The sequence below is a fragment of the Pteropus vampyrus genome, unplaced genomic scaffold (genome assembly GCF_000151845.1).
Source record: "Pteropus vampyrus isolate Shadow unplaced genomic scaffold, Pvam_2.0 Scaffold816, whole genome shotgun sequence".
In the NCBI taxonomy this organism is placed as follows: Eukaryota; Metazoa; Chordata; class Mammalia; order Chiroptera; family Pteropodidae; genus Pteropus; species Pteropus vampyrus.
In genome coordinates, this window is record NW_011889597.1 from 450697 (window position 1) to 467779 (window position 17083).

General features: G+C 45.6%; 1 protein-coding gene across 1 annotated transcript; it reads left to right on the top strand.

The window, feature by feature from the left end:
• The first annotated feature begins 1086 nt into the window (after positions 1 to 1086).
• On the top strand, positions 1087 to 14800 carry ACTR1A (ARP1 actin related protein 1 homolog A). Its single transcript, XM_011385827.2, has 11 exons — positions 1087 to 1244; positions 7735 to 7799; positions 8692 to 8767; positions 9516 to 9641; positions 10447 to 10571; positions 11762 to 11978; positions 12682 to 12774; positions 13380 to 13554; positions 13658 to 13719; positions 14415 to 14455; positions 14630 to 14800. The coding sequence occupies exons 1-11, from the start codon at positions 1197 to 1199 to the stop codon at positions 14730 to 14732; spliced, it is 1131 nt and encodes a 376-aa protein (XP_011384129.1). The 5' UTR covers positions 1087 to 1196; the 3' UTR covers positions 14733 to 14800.
• Positions 14801 to 17083: the final 2283 nt, after the last annotated feature.

The following is a 17083-nucleotide window of genomic DNA, read 5'->3' on the forward strand; positions in this document are numbered from 1 at the left end:
GGTTGTATGTCGAAATACCTGTTTGGGAGTTCTGACAGAAAATAACAAGAGTTAGGTAAACTAGGATCAATTAAAAAGACTTGGTAATTATTTAATAAAAGTTTTTAGTGATGATGACAATCTCTTCTTTGTTGTGTTTCAGACAGATATATGCAGATTGCCTTGAGGAATTCCATATCCGTTATCTACTATTACCTTGACTCTCTGTAACTGGGAGAATTTTTAATTCCTAAGGCCCTGAGTTGGGACTTATTTTTCTGTTTACAATAACTTTTGAAAAAATAATGTTTTCCACTAAATTATCTTGAAGAAATTCCAAGAGACAGCGATAGAAGAGAGTCCTGACTACCTATTGACTACCTATTGGCTAAAAGAGTCCCTACAATGTGAAGCGGGGGAAAGAAAAAATCTAAAGAAAAATGCGCTTAGCTCATTTGAAAGCAGTGACACTTTGAAAGCAGTGACTTTTCACCTCAATTTTCTCACTCACCAATGTCAATTCTATACCAGTAGTTCCAAAGGCTAGTCTTCAGATCAATGTTAGCCTGTTGCCAAACTTACACACATCCAGGGAAAAAAACACGAAAAACGATGAAAATACACTTTTTTTCCTAAAAAGTAAATTTCATGCAAATTATTTTCCTTTATTCTGGAAATATGTCTGTCCGTGTGTGTGTGTTAAATTACCTTTATTAGAGTGTGATGGTGATAGATGTTTGCTAATGTCTTATGGACCCCAATAAAAACACGGTAACCTTATATTGTCCAGAAGTGGTGGAAAGTGGCAGGACTGATCTGTAAAATCGAAAGGTCCACGAATTACTGACCAATCCAAAGCGAACTACAGACAAGTACTTCAACAAGCACTGAGAATCCCTTCAAAGGGACTACAGATCCAAGAGTGCAATACAACCGTCAATCTGCATCCTCTTCTAGTTACCTATAGAGACTACAAAGCCCAGAGTACTGCGTGTCGGAAACGCGACGCAGAGTCTCTTGAACTAGGCGGGGCTCCTAAAGGGCGTGGCTTCCTAACTGCAGGTGCAAGGCATGCTGGGGGTTGTCGTTCTTCCGAGAAGAGGTCGGACCGCTCCCTAGCTGTCCAGCACCGGCGGCTAGACTGCGCATGCGTTTCAGTAGCGCTAGCAGCGGACCCGGCAGGCAGTTCCTTCCTCGGAAGGAGAGATTCTTCTGCCATGGAGTCCTACGATGTGATCGCCAACCAGCCTGTTGTGATCGACAACGTGAGTTGCATCTTTCCTATCTCTAAAGGGACTTATGTTCTCCTTCCCAAAGGGATTGCTTCCCAGGTTTCAGTCTGGGCCGCCGGCTCTTTGTCACTGGTCTGGCCTGTCAGGCGGGTTCAGCCGCCGCTGCCTCTGTCCTTCCCGCCTCCCGTAGTTCACAGGCAGGGAAGCCGACCAGCAACCATGGGATGGAGAACTTGGGATAGATAAGGAGAAAAGCTGTAGTCCAAACCAGGTCCTTGGGCCCTTGGCTCGAGGGGCCTTAACCGCTCTGTGAGCGCCCGGCACCCGCCCTTCCCCAGTTTCCGATAACGCTATTGGCCGCTCTGGCTGTCAGTTATGATTGATGACCCCGCCTCTGAGCGGTGCCTGATGAGGGCTGTCCTCTGCAGTGATTGGCTTGCGCCTTTGACGTTTTTCCGGGCCGCCATAGTGTTTCTCCTCTCTCAGGGGCGGGGCGGTGCACGAAGGCTGTGGGGATTGGCTTCCGGAACTCTCAGCGGCGGGGCCTGATGAGCTAGGGCCTGCCCGCGGGTGGAGAAGGGCTAAGTTTCCTTCGGCCCCGAGCAGGCCTGGCGGCCTGACGACGTATCTGGGTGGGGCCTGAGAATCTGGTATCTGAAATGGTCATAGGATTTCACTTATTTCTGTGATGATAAGTTATGGCGTTAATAAAAGTCGAGAAGAAAAGAGAGTGACAAAGCAAACGGAGGTATCTTCCTCTTCCGAATGCCTAATTGCTGGGGCGAAAAATTACTGACATATTTGCCAGGAGTTCTAGCACTTACGGAGGGATTTCACATATATTCGAGTTGGATCCTCACAAAAATTTAGTGGATCGTTACTACAGGAAGTTAGATCCTTCTTTTACAAATGAGAAAAAAAGCGCTAAGAGGTAAAGTGAGCCCAAGGTCGCACAGTAGAGGTGCCCTAAATGCAGTGCTTTATCTGTCCTTCCCCTTGCTTGTACCCCACGCAAATTTATCAATAATAACAAATGAAAAGAATTTAAATACTGTTATTATTTTGGGCGGAGGGGGACAATTGTGAAACAACTGCATTTGTTTCTTCCACTCAAAGGCGTGGTCACACCAACCTTGGTTGATAACCTTTTCTGTGCCCTTTCTGAGTCCCTCTATTGAGGCAAAACTGCCAGTTTCCTCTCCTAAGTTGTCAGATTCTCTCTGTTGATCTAGCCTTTGGGACCTTAGGCATGTTGCAGGGTCCTTTCATTTGCATCATCTCTTTTAAGCTTCAACTGTGGTAGGTAGATGGGAATGAATATCCCCAGTTTATGCAGGACAGTGAGACTTGGAGAGGTTCAATAACAGTATTCGAACTACCAGGTTTGTGAGTTGAGGAGCCAAGACTCAAATTGAGATCGTGTTCCAAGTTTCTTACTTTTTTGCAAGGAAAGGTGCTTTTTTGTTGTTAGCTTTTCTTCTCTCCATTTTTAGTTTTACGATTTAAAGAATTGACTTGTTTTTTCTTTGCGAAAGCATTTTCTTTATTATGCCGATAATTCTGCCAAAAGGTGAAATAGAAGAAACAAGTAATTTTCCCATTAGGGTTTACTGAGCATCTGCCACGTTTTTAAATTTGAGGCCTCGAGTAGTTCTTGCTGTTTGACATTTAGAGAGTTTTGTTTTATTTCAAAGGGAAAGATGAATAGGAAAGAATTATTTGAAATATTCGGGCCAGCTTTATATTATGAGTTTAATGCGTCTCTATCAGATTTAACAGCTCCATAGCTTAACATGTTACTGCAGTTTTATTGTTGGGCTAAGAAGAGTGTATTTAAAAGAAAGGAGAAGAAAGAAAGCAGGGAAAAGAGGGAAGAGCCTCATTATCGGTTCACAACATTTCTCAGTATTAAGACAATTGTTGACCACTCCTTTCATCCAATTCTGGCACCAAACCAAATCATCAGAATTTAATGAGGAAAATGAGGATGTGTGTGTCCATGCCTGTGCTTTAATGACAATAGTAAAATGATAGGTATTTTTAAAAACTAAAATTACTTTTCCCAAAGGTGTACAATACAACACAACAGTAATACAAGAGGAGGGCAGCTCCCCAGCAACATTTTGAGGACTACAACACTTTGATTAGATTGCTATGTTTATGTCAAAGCTCAAGTCTTTGCTAAGATCACAAAGGTTAAGTTCTGTCCTAAAATGGATCAACATTGGTCAGTCTTATAACTGTCTTTGTGACTATGTGGACCTAAGTTCAGGAACAGTATCAGATCCTTATAAGTTAAAAAGTTTACTGTTTTTGATGGATGTTATGCTCCTTTAGCACCCTTTTAAAAAATGTGATACATTAAACATACAGAAAATTTCAGAAAAATATATAATAAGCACCCACATAGCACAGTGTCTACCACTCAATTTTTTTTTTTTTTTTTTTTTTAATGCCTACAGCACCTGGTATTCCTAGGTGGTCTCCCATCGAAATACTAACCAGTTTCTGAGATCAGATGAGATCGTGCACGTTCAGGGTGGCATGGCCATAGACTACCATTCAAATTTAAGACATGTTGACATTTGCCATATTTGCTTCAGATTTCTTTTTAGGAAATAAAACATTACAGATATAATTGAAAGCTCTCTGTACCCCTTTACAATCCCATCCTTTCTGTCCCAGAAGCAACCATAGTCATAAAATTGATGTGGTCCTTTCCATCCATGATTTTATATTGTATATGTGTAGTATTTGTGTTTTGAATTTTTCTTAAGAGCCAGCATCTTATGTGCCAGGTCTTCTTTTTATTATAGAAAATCTCAAACATAAAACACAAAGAGAGGGAATAGTATAACAAACCCATATATTCATCACCTAACTGTAACAATATCAACTCTTGACCAGTCTTTTTACTACATTCCTACCCATTTCCCTCTCCCATACTCTTTTAAAAACATAAGCAATATACTATTATCAAACCTTATAAAAATAATAATTTCTTAAGAGCATCAAATATCCAGTCAATGTTCAAATTTCGCTAATTGTCTCAAAAAAAAATTTTTTTGCAATTTGTCATCAGCTCTTAAGAAATGCTGATTCACTTAAGTTTAAGAGACTTAAACTAGAATTAACCGAGGAAATGAAGTCAATGTATTTATTTAACATAGCTACTTGCAATGTGACATTCAGGCTTTAGGTTGTACAACTTCAGCAAGAATTGGTCCCTCACTTGATGGAAAGGGTGAAGAGGTGACTTGTAGAGATATCTCACTATTCAATTATGTGTATTTTGGGAGTTAAGGATGTGCTTCCTTCCAAACTATGCTCTGAGGGTAAGAAAAAATCAGATACCATGTCAAAGAAATATCATGAATTAATTGCTGGGATTGCCTCGAGTAGGGGTCTTAAACTCAGTGCCTACAGAGGCAAAGCAGGAACGTTAAAAAAGAAGAGGGTAGCCTTAAAAATAGTAAGAGGGTGCATTGAGCATGCCTGTTCAAAGGGCCAACTGCTTCTCATTTCCAGCTAGTTGTCCCCATGCAGGAATGCAGGCCCAGTATTGCCAGATCTGATTTTTCAAGAGAAATCAGAAAAGTTAAATTTTATATGCAGCCTCCAATTTTTAACCATTGGAAGTTAATGTAAAAGTAGTTTGTGGTCTCTAGAGACAAAAAGTAGATTGCTGGTTGCCCAGAGCCAGGGATGGGCAGTAGAATGGAAACTGACTGCTAATGGGTACAGAGTTTCTTTTTCTTTTTGAGATAATGAAAAAGTTCTAAAATTAGATTGTGGTGATGATTGTACAAGTCTGGGAATATACTAAGAACCACTGAATTATATATCTTAAATTGGTAAATTGCGTGGTATGTGAATTTTATCTCAATAAAGTTCTTTTTAACAAAAGTACTTTGTGGGCCAAACAAAATATGTCTTTGGGCCAAAATGGGCCACCAGTGGCCTAGAATGTGAGGCTTCATCTCTCAGCATCCTTTTCCCACTTGTAAAATGAGAGACAATTAGCTTCCTTTCCAGCAGGTACTGGGAGAGCCTTGCTGATGGATTTGCTATTTGTTTGCCTTCATCAGAAAGAGAATGAATGGTTACTGGTAGCTAGCAGCAGATTTGAGTCCTCAGAAATCAAGTATTTAATGAGACTACGTTTTCAAGAAGCCTCTCTAAGGCATTTGTTTACTTATTTTGCTAGAGTAACAAAGAGAGTGGCAGCCCTTTTGCCAGGTACACAGTTCCTCGTTATAAATACTGTTAAAGAAATTGACATGATGCTTTTATATGATCTCATGGTATGGCTTGGGCAGAATAGAGAGATGGGCCATCCTGGTGCCTGACTGTGGCAAAAGAGGGAGGAAACCGCCTCCCCTGTCCCCACTCATACTTCACCCAACTGCTGGCCTGGCAGGCTCACTCGTGGGACTGCAGGGACAAGCTGGGTCTGGTTCCTAAGTCTTGTGCATCATTGCCAACACCTTGGCCTTTCCTGCACCACCTCTGCCTGGGGCTTCTGCCATTCCAGCTGCTTCTTCAAGTTCCATACATTAGACTTCATCTGTGAATCATTTCAGCTTGATTTTCATTTTAGTCAGCTAGCCTATCTGAGTACCCTGCAAATGCCAGATACTGCTGATTATATATAAAGTCTCTGACCTCAAGGAACTTGGGCTAGAGACAAAAATGGAAACCGTAAGGTCAAATACAAAGCAGAATAAAATGCCTGCTGCATAATGGTACAGTTAATGGTGATTTTATGAGATAATCAAAGACAATAATTAATTCTACTTAGAGACTAGTCTTCAGGAGAAAGGTAGTGAGTGATATTTGAACTGGGCCTGTTATACACTTGATGGGAGGACAGAGAGGAACAAATGAACCTAACATCTTAATCTGCCTTGTTACTCAGACTCTAATCCTTTTGCTAGTAAACTCAAAATCCAGGAAAATAATCTCTTTAAAAATATCTAGACTCTGAAATACAGGTCTCATCTTTACATTTCTTGTTTTCAGCCTCTGCCAAGAGATTCAGTGAGTCTGTTGGCACTACCACACCCAGATGAAGGCAGTGAGCTATTATAGGAAGCTTGAGTAACAAGTTCCCAGAGTCCTCTTGTACAATGCTGTTCTCGCCTCCATGCCGCTGTCCCAGAGCCCTTAGGTCGCAGTAGGATAGTTCTCCCTCCTTCTCAGTCATTTAGCTCAGTTTACAGCTGCACCTTTTCCAGGCTCCTTGCAATTCTGCCCAGCCCGATGAGTTTGCACTTATCTCTCGTTTTCTCTCTTTTCTGTTGGCAGAGGTTCCTGCTGTCTTAGAGAACTGGCTTGCCTTGCTGAACTTACTGCTTTCCCTATCCTTCAATCACTTCTTACTTCCTCCCTCCGTGTTTCCAGAATCAGGCACCAGGATGGCCTGTCTCAACCCCTTATCCCATAGAAGAGCAGGAATAAGAAACAGGGAGGGAACCAGGGGTGTTGCTGGGAAGCCTTTAGGGCAAAGGTAACCTTGGCTATTTAGTGTCTCCTGATGTGTTTACTGCTTCCTTTGTGATTTCTGGAAATATCACACACCACGGCAGAAGTGGTTGACAGGCAGCAGGAAAAGGCTTGTCCCAATTAGCTGCAACCATGTAGGGGTGGAAGGATAAGGGTATCAGGTGTGGTGGTAGAAGAGTTAAGAAGAGAACATGGTGTGTCCGCAGGCAGTACCAAACCTTGACAGCTGTGCTACACGGAGTTGGTATCTGTGTCTTGAGTCAGTGTTTACTTTGGTTGGGCTCTGGATGGTATCAGAGATGCTGGTGGGAGAAGTCAGATTCTTTTCTGGGCACCCACCCAAGATACCAAGAGTTGGAGCAAGAGGATTATAATGTTGGGTCTCTTTTCTTAGACAATGCTTTAGGACTTTCTTGCTCTTTATCATTAGTAGACTAACGAGTAACCCCTACAAAGCAAAGTGGTCTGCCCCTGTAAGAACCAGCCAATGTGTATTCCATCGAAGTCAGCTTCAAGTGTGGCAGTGCTTGGTGGTGTCTGTCATAGACACCTGGAGGGCAGGGAGAGTTCAGGCCTGAGCTGGGAAAGCAGGTTAAAAGTGTCTCATGGTGTATAACAGAATGAATCATGCGCTCTTCTCACCTTGGTTGTGTTCCTGAACTTGTCTGCTTTGGTGCTTCTAGCTACTCTTCTCAGGTTTTCTTTTTCTTCTCTTCATTAATATTGTTTTTAATGTGAAAAGTAAAACATATTCAATGTAGAAAAGTCACAGAATACAGAAAAATCAAATAATTCTTTGAGTGTGCAGTGGAAGTTCTTCTCACCATCCTCAGTCTCACTTCCCTCCCTTCAACATGTATTCACCATACAAATGCGTATATAGATATATTATACACAAATATAAGGTCTCTCTCTTTCTTAAATAAAAATGGAACCATATTATACATATTATATGATATATATCTCCTCTTGTTTTTGTGCTGCTTCTGACTTTGCTTTCTCTCTCCTCTCTCCTCAGGGATCTGGTGTGATTAAAGCTGGTTTTGCTGGTGATCAGATCCCCAAATACTGCTTTCCAAACTAGTAAGTCATTCTGTAGCTTAGAAGTTTGGGAGGTTTGTTAGGTTTGTTACAGAGTCAGCCCTCCGTCTTTTAGGGAGAAGGGATCTGTCATTCGGGTCAACCTTGGTATCAAAACAACAAGCAAAAGACAGGAGCTGGCTTTTGGAGTAAGCAAAGGAAACAGTTGCTTACATGGTACAATTTGAGAGGCACAGGCAAGAGACCTCATTTTAAAATTTGATTTGATCTAATGCCAAAAATGTTATCATTGATAACTCATTGCTCTGGATGACTGCCTCTTCATGGAGCTCTCTTTTTTAAAAATTCTCCTATCACCCAGGATGGGCTTTAACATTAAACTATATTAACTATCTTAGTAAGAAATGAGTTTCTTGGCACTTTCCTCCTAAGGCAGAGAGACTGCAGGCAGGAGAAAGGCACAGGTGCTTGGGGAAGGAGCTTAAAGGGGGAGAAAAAGGAAGAAGCCATCTGTCACAGTTACAACACAGTTCTACTTAGTAGAAGGCTTGGACAGGGGCTAAGGAAATTGAAATTTTTTGAGTTAACATTCATGTAGAAATTCTTGTTTCCTTGTCTCTCTTGGTTTGCACATATGTTGGGGAAAGAGAAGAAGCAGAGATATTGAATCTTCTAAAATTTGTTTTAGTAACATAAAATAATATAATAAAAACATGAAATAACGTACAAATAACTTAAAACAATACATGTTCATTATAGAAATTGGGAAATGCAGAAAAGTAAAAAGAAGAAACTCAACTGTAACTTCACTCCTCAAAGATAATCACAGTAGAATTGAGTGTATTTCTTCCTAAGTATGTGCCTCTGTACATCCTTCTGTTATGTTTTCTGTTGCCAAATGAAAAGCATTGGTCCTCCCCACTCTCTTTTGTAGTGTGGGCAGACCCAAGCACGTTCGTGTCATGGCAGGAGCCCTCGAAGGCGACATCTTCATTGGCCCCAAAGCTGAGGTAATTCCCAGTCCTATTGAAGAAATCTCAGGCCAGCAGAGGACCTTCGTTATTCCCCACATCAGCAGTGTTCCAGAGAGAGACATAGCCATGAGTAAAAGGAGCAGTTTCCTCTTAAAATCTCCCCTTTGGTTCTCTCATCCTAAGTCTCGTTGGTTCATTTCTCCCCAGAGCAACCTCTGGTTTTGGAGAGAAAATATCAAACCCCACTTTGGGAAACAGAGACGTGTCTAGAAAATGGCTTTTGCCTTCTTTCTGTATTCTGTCACTACCTTGCCGATGATCAAATTGACTGGCTTGGTTACCTTTTTGGCAAAAGGGATTGGGGAGAGATCCTGGCTGGGGTACCCTGGGGATGAGTTGATCAGCACAGTTTGGCAGAGCTCTCAGGCAGCCTCTAGAAGCAGAACAATAATCATGGTTGCCAACCTTGGCTCCAAGTGCTGAAGTCCAGAGGTGGGAGCCAGGAGATATGTCCTGGGACCAGGCAATAAAGAGGGTGCCTCCTGTCACTTGCCCTAGGGTCACCCGAGGGCCCATGGAAAAGCAGAAGCCTTCTGCTTCACTAGCTGATTGGTCAGTGAGAGCAATTTGCAGTATTCTGTTGGAGACTGCAAGAATAGGTGCCCACTCTTAGCCCTGGGTGAGGACTGAGGTTGGGGGGAACTCCAGTCTGGATGAGCAGGATCCACCAGGCAGCCCAGCTGAGAAGCTGACTACTGCTGTAAGTCCCGTTCTCTATACCCAGGAGCACCGAGGACTGCTCTCCATCCGGTACCCCATGGAGCATGGCATTGTCAAGGACTGGAATGACATGGAGCGCATCTGGCAATATGTCTATTCTAAGGACCAGCTACAGACTTTCTCAGAGGAGGTGAGAGTCCTGTGTGTGGAGCAGCCCTGCAGGGTGTGCAGTGGGCATAACCCCTACCCCAGAGATGAGGAAGAGGAGGAGGAGGATAACTGCCAAGAGGGTTTGAGTCTTACGATGTGCCAGGAACCAGGCCATGTGCTTTTCAGACATGTTTGCATTTAATCTTTACACCACTACACCATTACTTACACATGTAGATAATATTATCTCCAGTTTATAAACAAGGGAACAGAAATTCAGAGAAGCCAAGTAGTATTTCCAGGATCACCCAGTTAATAAAGTGATAGAGCTGAGATTCAAACTCATATCTTTCAGACTTCAGAGCCTATAATTTCTAAGGAAGTAACCCTCAACTCAGAAACACTAAGGAACGTGAATACTAGGTGTATCAGAATTTCCGGGGGAAGGCTATATTCTGTTTTTTAAAAATGCATTCGATATTGAAATTTTCTATTTTGAAAAAATTAACTTTTTTTTTATCATAATTCCAAATTTAGAGTATAGCAAAATCTTCTTGACAATTGGAGATGTATACAGGGACCTATATAAGAATCTTGGAGGAAAAAGAGGGGAGTAAAGGAGTGGAGGCAAAAACAGAGAGACTCTTGAGGGGGTAGGATTTTGGAAAATTGAGAAATTGACCTGGGCATGGGTAGGTGACAGGCCCAGCTTGCCGTTTTTTGGAGAGATGCTGACAAAGGTTTCCTGGGCTTTCTAGCCAGCCCCACAGAGGCTTCTACCCCAGTACTAATGAGGAGTGGAAATCTGTTCTCGCCTTGATTGACCTATGGGCATTTTTCACCAGCATCCTGTGCTCCTGACAGAAGCGCCTTTAAACCCGAGGAAAAACCGGGAACGAGCTGCTGAAGTTTTCTTTGAGACCTTCAATGTGCCAGCCCTTTTCATCTCCATGCAAGCCGTGCTCAGCCTGTGAGTAGCAGCCTGGCTGGCCAGCCTGGTCCTTTGGGAGGAAAGCTGTCCTTTCGCTTTGGTATCAAGGATGCCTCTCCTTTGGTTCAGAGCAACTTGAGCACCCCACTAGGGAAAGGTTAAAGATGCTGGGAAAGGAAACACTGAGACTGTCTCCCAGCCTCATACTGTCTAGGGGTTTGGTGCCCAAGGCTCTGTGCTCTGCCTGCTGGGAAGGCCACTTGCTGCTACAGCTCTTCCTGAAGGGCCTTGTAGTGTGTTTAGATTATTTATTCAGTGCCTACTTGTGCCAGGTGCTATGTGAGGCTGGTAGTAGGGTCATGATGAAAACACCACCGTGCTCCCTGTTCTCATGCCCCTGTCATTCGGGTTATGTTCCCAGCCTGCCTCACACCAAGGTTGTCTATGGCCAAGTTTGTACATTGGTGACCTGCAGAGGGGATGTGTTTGATCCCATTAAAAAGTTGTGAGCCAGCATTTAAAAATCAGAAGATTTCCTATCACAATCCAAATTCCTGGCTTCTCTGAAAAAAATGGAAAGATCTAGGAATGTCGGGCCTGCATTCCCATAGGGCAGAAATCAGCTGGAGCTGAAATAGCAGCTGCCATTTTAGATCGAGTTCGCTAGTTTGACTTCACCACAGTCCACTCCATTCCTTGTTCTCCCAACATGAAGGCAGACTGTCAGTTGCTATTTATCATATTACAGAGCTATATGTCTATACCCTTGTCTCTACTAAAAAAGAAAAAACAGGACAGGCCTAGAGGGCCATGTGGAGGGGTGGGGGTAGCTGTTCTTTTTGTGGAAGTGAAAATCTTATTTTCCTTTACTCATTTACTTTTCCTGCCTAGCCCCTGTAGGAATTTGAGTTTTAACCTCTTGTCTAGAGAGTAAAAACTGCCCCTCAGGCTAGGTCCCTGAAATGGTTAAAAGCCAGGCCATCTCCTGAGATTGGAAGGCCTGCTCTTCTGGAAGTGGGGAGTGAGCTGGAGAGGCTCAGCACCTTTCATCCAGGTATTTCAAGGTTTGCTTCAATGCTCAGGCTTCCTGGTACTCAGTCCAGTCTAAGGCCCCTGGAGAAAGGCAGGCCCCAGCTTTAGTTTAGCTGACACTGAACTCTTAAAAGAAATGAGTTTCTTCCCAGAGTGAGGAGTCAGGGGTTAGTGATGGTTTGTCCACTTTGTTTCAGTTATGCCACAGGCAGGACCACAGGTGTGGTGCTGGACTCTGGAGATGGTGTCACCCATGCTGTGCCCATTTATGAGGGTTTTGCCATGCCCCACTCAATCATGCGTATCGACATCGCTGGCCGAGACGTCTCTCGCTTCCTTCGTCTCTACCTGCGTAAGGAGGGCTATGATTTCCACTCCTCCTCCGAGTTTGAGATTGTCAAGGCCATAAAAGAAGTGAGTGCTGCCCCATGGGCCCAGGGACGGGATAGGGAATGAGAACAGAGCAGCCAGGACCTCCATGACTTGGAGTGAAGAGAGGCGAAGCTCCCATCCAGGGGGTCTTGGCCAGGTTCTTTTCTCCCCAACCAGGCCACTTGGTGGCTGTGTGAACTCCAGCTGAGACCCCTTACACTGACAGACTCACCTTCCCAAAGTGCTACCATCTTTTAGGGAAAGGGAGCTGCTTCTATTTCTTAAACTGGGTGATGGGTACACCAGTGATCACTTTTTTTATACTTTATGTACAAATTACATATGTTCTTTTACATCCTTGAGGAATTCAGAATACATTTTTTTTTAAGTAAACTAAATCCTCCTGCCACCTGTGGCTCTAGGGAAACCTCTGAGCTGGGTAAGCGGGACCCAGAACCCTATGAATAGTAGAAAATTGCCTGAGTCTGGACTAAAATTAGGTTGTGGTCTCAGAGCTAGATCCAGAGAGCCAAGTTTCCACGAAAGTGGAGTAGGTGGGAACTTGTATCCTAAGTGCCACTCAGTGAAGGCCGACAGAAATCTCCCTGCTCCTGCTTCAGGGCAGCAACTCTGTAGGGCAGTCACTGCGATGGGCAGATGTCTGAAGCAGCACATCACTCCCCTGGCACTTTGACCAAGTAGGCACCAGGTTTCCTGCCTGCCTGACTCATGCTTGGTTCTGCAGAGAGCCTGCTACCTATCCATAAATCCCCAGAAGGATGAGACACTAGAGACGGAGAAGGCCCAGTACTACCTGCCCGACGGCAGCACCATTGAGGTAGGCGACCAAGCCTCTCCACTCAGTCCCCTCAGGCCCCAAAAGCTCTGGGCCCAAACAGAACTCCCCATGAGGAGGCTGGAGTCAGATGTATCCTCCTTTTTGCACCCCTTGCCTGGAGCAGTACCGTCTTCTACCAAGCAAGGTGCTAGGGACTTTGCTTCTCCCATGTGGAATCCAGGAGGCACCAGAGGCATTCTTCTAGGTCAGGGTGGGATTATGAACAGGGGTAGTTAGTGCTGTCCTTAACCACTTGGGCACAGAGTAGGGTGAGTTGCCTCTCCTTGGACCTCCACCGATACGAAGAAATTTCCATGAATGAATGAATCCATGTATTCATGCCAGAGGTCTCTTGGCTGGGATTAAAAGGCAAGAGCTAGGATTAAACCTAGGTATTTCCTCTCTCATTTCCCAGGAGCCCTATTTGTTCCTTTTTGTTCCTTATTTGTTCCCAGAAGTCCAATCTTTGTTCCTGGAAGCCCTTGAGCCTGGCCTTCATAGCCACCTGGTTAGGAAGAGGTGGACAGAGGGGCCCCTTCCATTCCCACTCCCAAAGGGACCTCAGCCCCAGTCCCAGCCTCTGAAACTTGCCTGTCACCCTGCAGATTGGTCCTTCCCGATTCCGGGCACCTGAGCTGCTGTTCAGGCCAGACCTGATTGGCGAGGAGAGTGAGGGCATCCATGAGGTGCTGGTGTTTGCCATCCAGAAGTCTGACATGGACCTGCGGCGCACACTTTTCTCTAACATTGTCCTCTCGGGAGGCTCCACCCTGTTCAAAGGTTGGTCTTTGCTCTTAGGGCCCTTCCCCAGGAAGCTTCCAGATTCTGCTGGGCCTAGATGCTCAGAAGATTGACTTAAAATTCTCCTTTTCTGCCCATTCAGGATTTGGTGACAGGCTACTGAGTGAAGTGAAGAAACTGGCTCCGAAAGATGTGAAGATCAGGGTAGGAGCATGGCGGGGGCGGGGGCAGGATAGAATTGGGCTTCAAGGGTCTGTAGTGCCACATGGTATGGCCACCCCTCCAGTTCTGCCCAAGGTTTTCAAGTAGCCAGGACTATACAGGCACTGCCACATGGTTCCTGCTTCCACACCGACCCTGAGGTCTGCCAGAGAAGAGGACCCAATCTCATTCTCCATCTTCACAAAAGGGGACAGTCCTAGTACTCAGATGTGGCAGGGTGCTAGTCTGAGGGCCCAACGTGAGGACTTTCAGGGAAACTAACATTGACAAGAGATTGACTTTTGCTGCTCCCCTGTGACACAGTCCCAACATCTTAGTGGCTGCTGAGGGGAGCTAGCCTGCCTAAGGAAGGAGGGATCCTAAATGAAGGAGTGTGCTTGCTGTCTTGGAGACTGCTCCGACCAGCCCTCAGCAGAGCTGAATCTTGCCCCCAGATAGCCCTATCTTCTCTGGGAATTGTAGTTAGGGCTGCTGGAAACCTGCTTCTCAAGATGAGTGTTATGTTGGCCACAATACCCCCCAGAGAGGCCACAGGGTCCAGCAGGGACGTAACTTAAAGCCAGTTGTGTGAAATTCATCTACTGCTGTAGATGAATTGGCCATAAAGAGGGAGTTGAAAGGGAAAAGGTGAAGGGAGGATGACTGTCTCAGATTCCTCTTTCCACCTACCCTTACAGATATCTGCACCTCAGGAGAGACTGTATTCCACATGGATTGGGTGAGTAGTTCTGTGAATAAGAGCAGAACAGGAAGCGAAGGCATTCATTACTCCTTATCACCCCATCCTGTTAAAGAAAAGCCTGATATGGTTTGGTCTTACGGGGCCTGGCCAGCTTTACAAATACACACACTCTCTTTCTCACAATGTTCTTTTGGATTCCTTCTATTCTAGGGGCTCTATCCTCGCCTCCCTGGACACCTTTAAGAAGATGTGGGTCTCCAAGAAGGAATACGAGGAAGACGGTGCCCGATCCATCCACAGGAAAACCTTCTAATGTTGGGACATCATCTTCACCTCTCTCTGAAGTTAACTCCACTTTAAAACTCGCTTTCTTGAGTCGGAGTGTTTGCGAGGAACTGCCTGTGTGTGTGAGTGTGTGTGTGGGTACAAGTATGTGCGCCTATGCGAGTGCAGTGTGGCCCAGGGATCCCAGGGCCCAGAAAGGACAATGAACTACCCACGATGGTGACGGCCTGAGGCCTGGGGTTGACCACTAACTGGCCCCTGACAGGGAAGAGTGCTGGCAGAGGGTGCCACTCCTTTGTCAGTTGGGCCTTTGTCTGGCTGTTTGGGACTATGTTTACTACCATGGGGAGACAGAGAGGGAGGTAAACCCAACCCCCGGGAGACATTGCTGCTGCCCGTTCTAGACTGGGCCAGCCCCACCCCACCCCGCCCCCAGGGTGCCCTGAGGCCCAAGGCAGCTGCTGCTTCCCTTGCTCATCATTCTGTTCTCCATGACTCTTGATCATGGACTGAGGACTGGGACTGGGGTTGAGTTCTGTCTGGTTTTGATTGAAGTTGGGTTTGGGAGGCAGGGAAGGCTGTTACTGAGACTCTGGGGTCAGGAGAGGGCAGGATGCCTTCAACTTCACCTGGGGACCAGGACCACACTGGGCATTTGAGGAGGGTAGGAGTACTGCTACTTGTGGTTAGCGGCAGAGTTAATATTCCCACCCCTAGCCCCCCATCCAGGGGGTCTCAGGAGAGTAAGGAGCCTGTTGGCCTCCGGCCATTGCTTTTCATCCTTCCTTGGGCAATGCCATCTTCAAACAGTTTTATTTATTGAAGTGATTGTTCAGTATGGGGGCTGGAGAGAGGGAGCTCATCGCCTCCTGCCCACCAGTCACCCTGTTCACACTAATGTTTACAGCACCTAAGCTTAGCGTAGCCTCCGGGGCCCCGCCACTTTGCTGAGGGTGAACTGACAGTATCCATAGGCTGACACCATTTGGGATCTGAGGCTACACTCAAAGCCACTCCCACCAGCCTCTTTCTTTCTCCCTCTTCCACTTGCTCACTGCCCTGGAGTCAGCAGGCTGGTTGCTGGTTGGATTTCCTGAAATAGGAGGTAGAATCACCCTTTGACAGAGGCCCTAGTAAAGGAGGGGTGTTGGGGATCCAGCTCCCTTAAGACTGGAGAAAGAGTTGCAGTTAACCAAGTTGCCTTTTCCCACTCTAGCTGACCCAGGGGAGTAGCTCATAGAAATGAGAAGGTCCCTCTGGGCTGATTTTATGCCGTTCTTGACTTTGGACTTGTTTGTTTAGGGAGGGAGGAGACCAGACCCGAGTCCCAGATGCTGATGGGCTCAGGTTCATCTCCTCCGGTCCAGTGGGGCCAGGCGCCTACCCTGGACTGGGCTGGTTTAGCAGTGGTCCAAAGGCCTTTAGCCCAGATGGTACAAAGCTGGGGCTAGCAAATGTTCACCGGCACCCTCACCTGACACCAAGACCTGCCCCAATCCCAGATTCCAGGCAGTATTCTCCCCCATGCCGTCCAAGGACCAAAGGTCCTGCCAGGTGTGGGCCACAGCAACAGGTGTGTGTGAGAGCGATGTGGCGACCCCGCGGACTGCTGTGTGCTTAACCAGCTCACCTCCCTTCTCTTAGCCCAAGCCTGTCCCTCACACAGCCTCGCACAAACCACGTTGCCTGGTGGGGGCCCCGTGTACTTAAATAAAGTCCTTCCAATAGACCTGTCAGCTGGGCCTCTGTCTATAGTTAGCGCTGGGTAGGAAGAGGGAGGAGCTGTGAACCCTAAATCTGAAGTGGTAACTGGCCAAGGCTGTCCTCTAGAGGGCACTGTTGCACCAATCAGACTCTGCCAGACCTTAGCCCAAGTCCCAGCAAATGAGAGGAACTGCTCTTGACATCCTGAAATCAGGCTCTCAAAACTTCCACGTGTATAAGAACCTAAGGAGCTTATTAAAATGCAGTTCCTGGGCCCCTGCTCAGATACTCTGATTAACCAGTCCTCCATTTTAAACTTGTTTACCTGAGGGGTGGCAGAGAATTGCCGGGCACTTTACAAATGTTAACCCATTTGATCCTCACAACAACCCTACAAAGTGTAGATATTTTTATCATCCACTTCACAGACGAGGAGATAGAACCATAGAGAGATCGCGTAATTTCTCAAGGTTCCGCCCTTTATTAGCTAAGATTGGAACCCAGGCAACATAGCCCTAGAGCCTACATTCTTAGCCATTCTGCACACCCTCAACAAACCATTGGCCTAGAGCAGTGGTTCCCAATCAAGGCCAACTTTGCCCCCCAGGATATATTTGGCAATGCCTAGAAACATTTGACATTTGGTTGTCACCACAGGGGAGGAGATGCTATTAG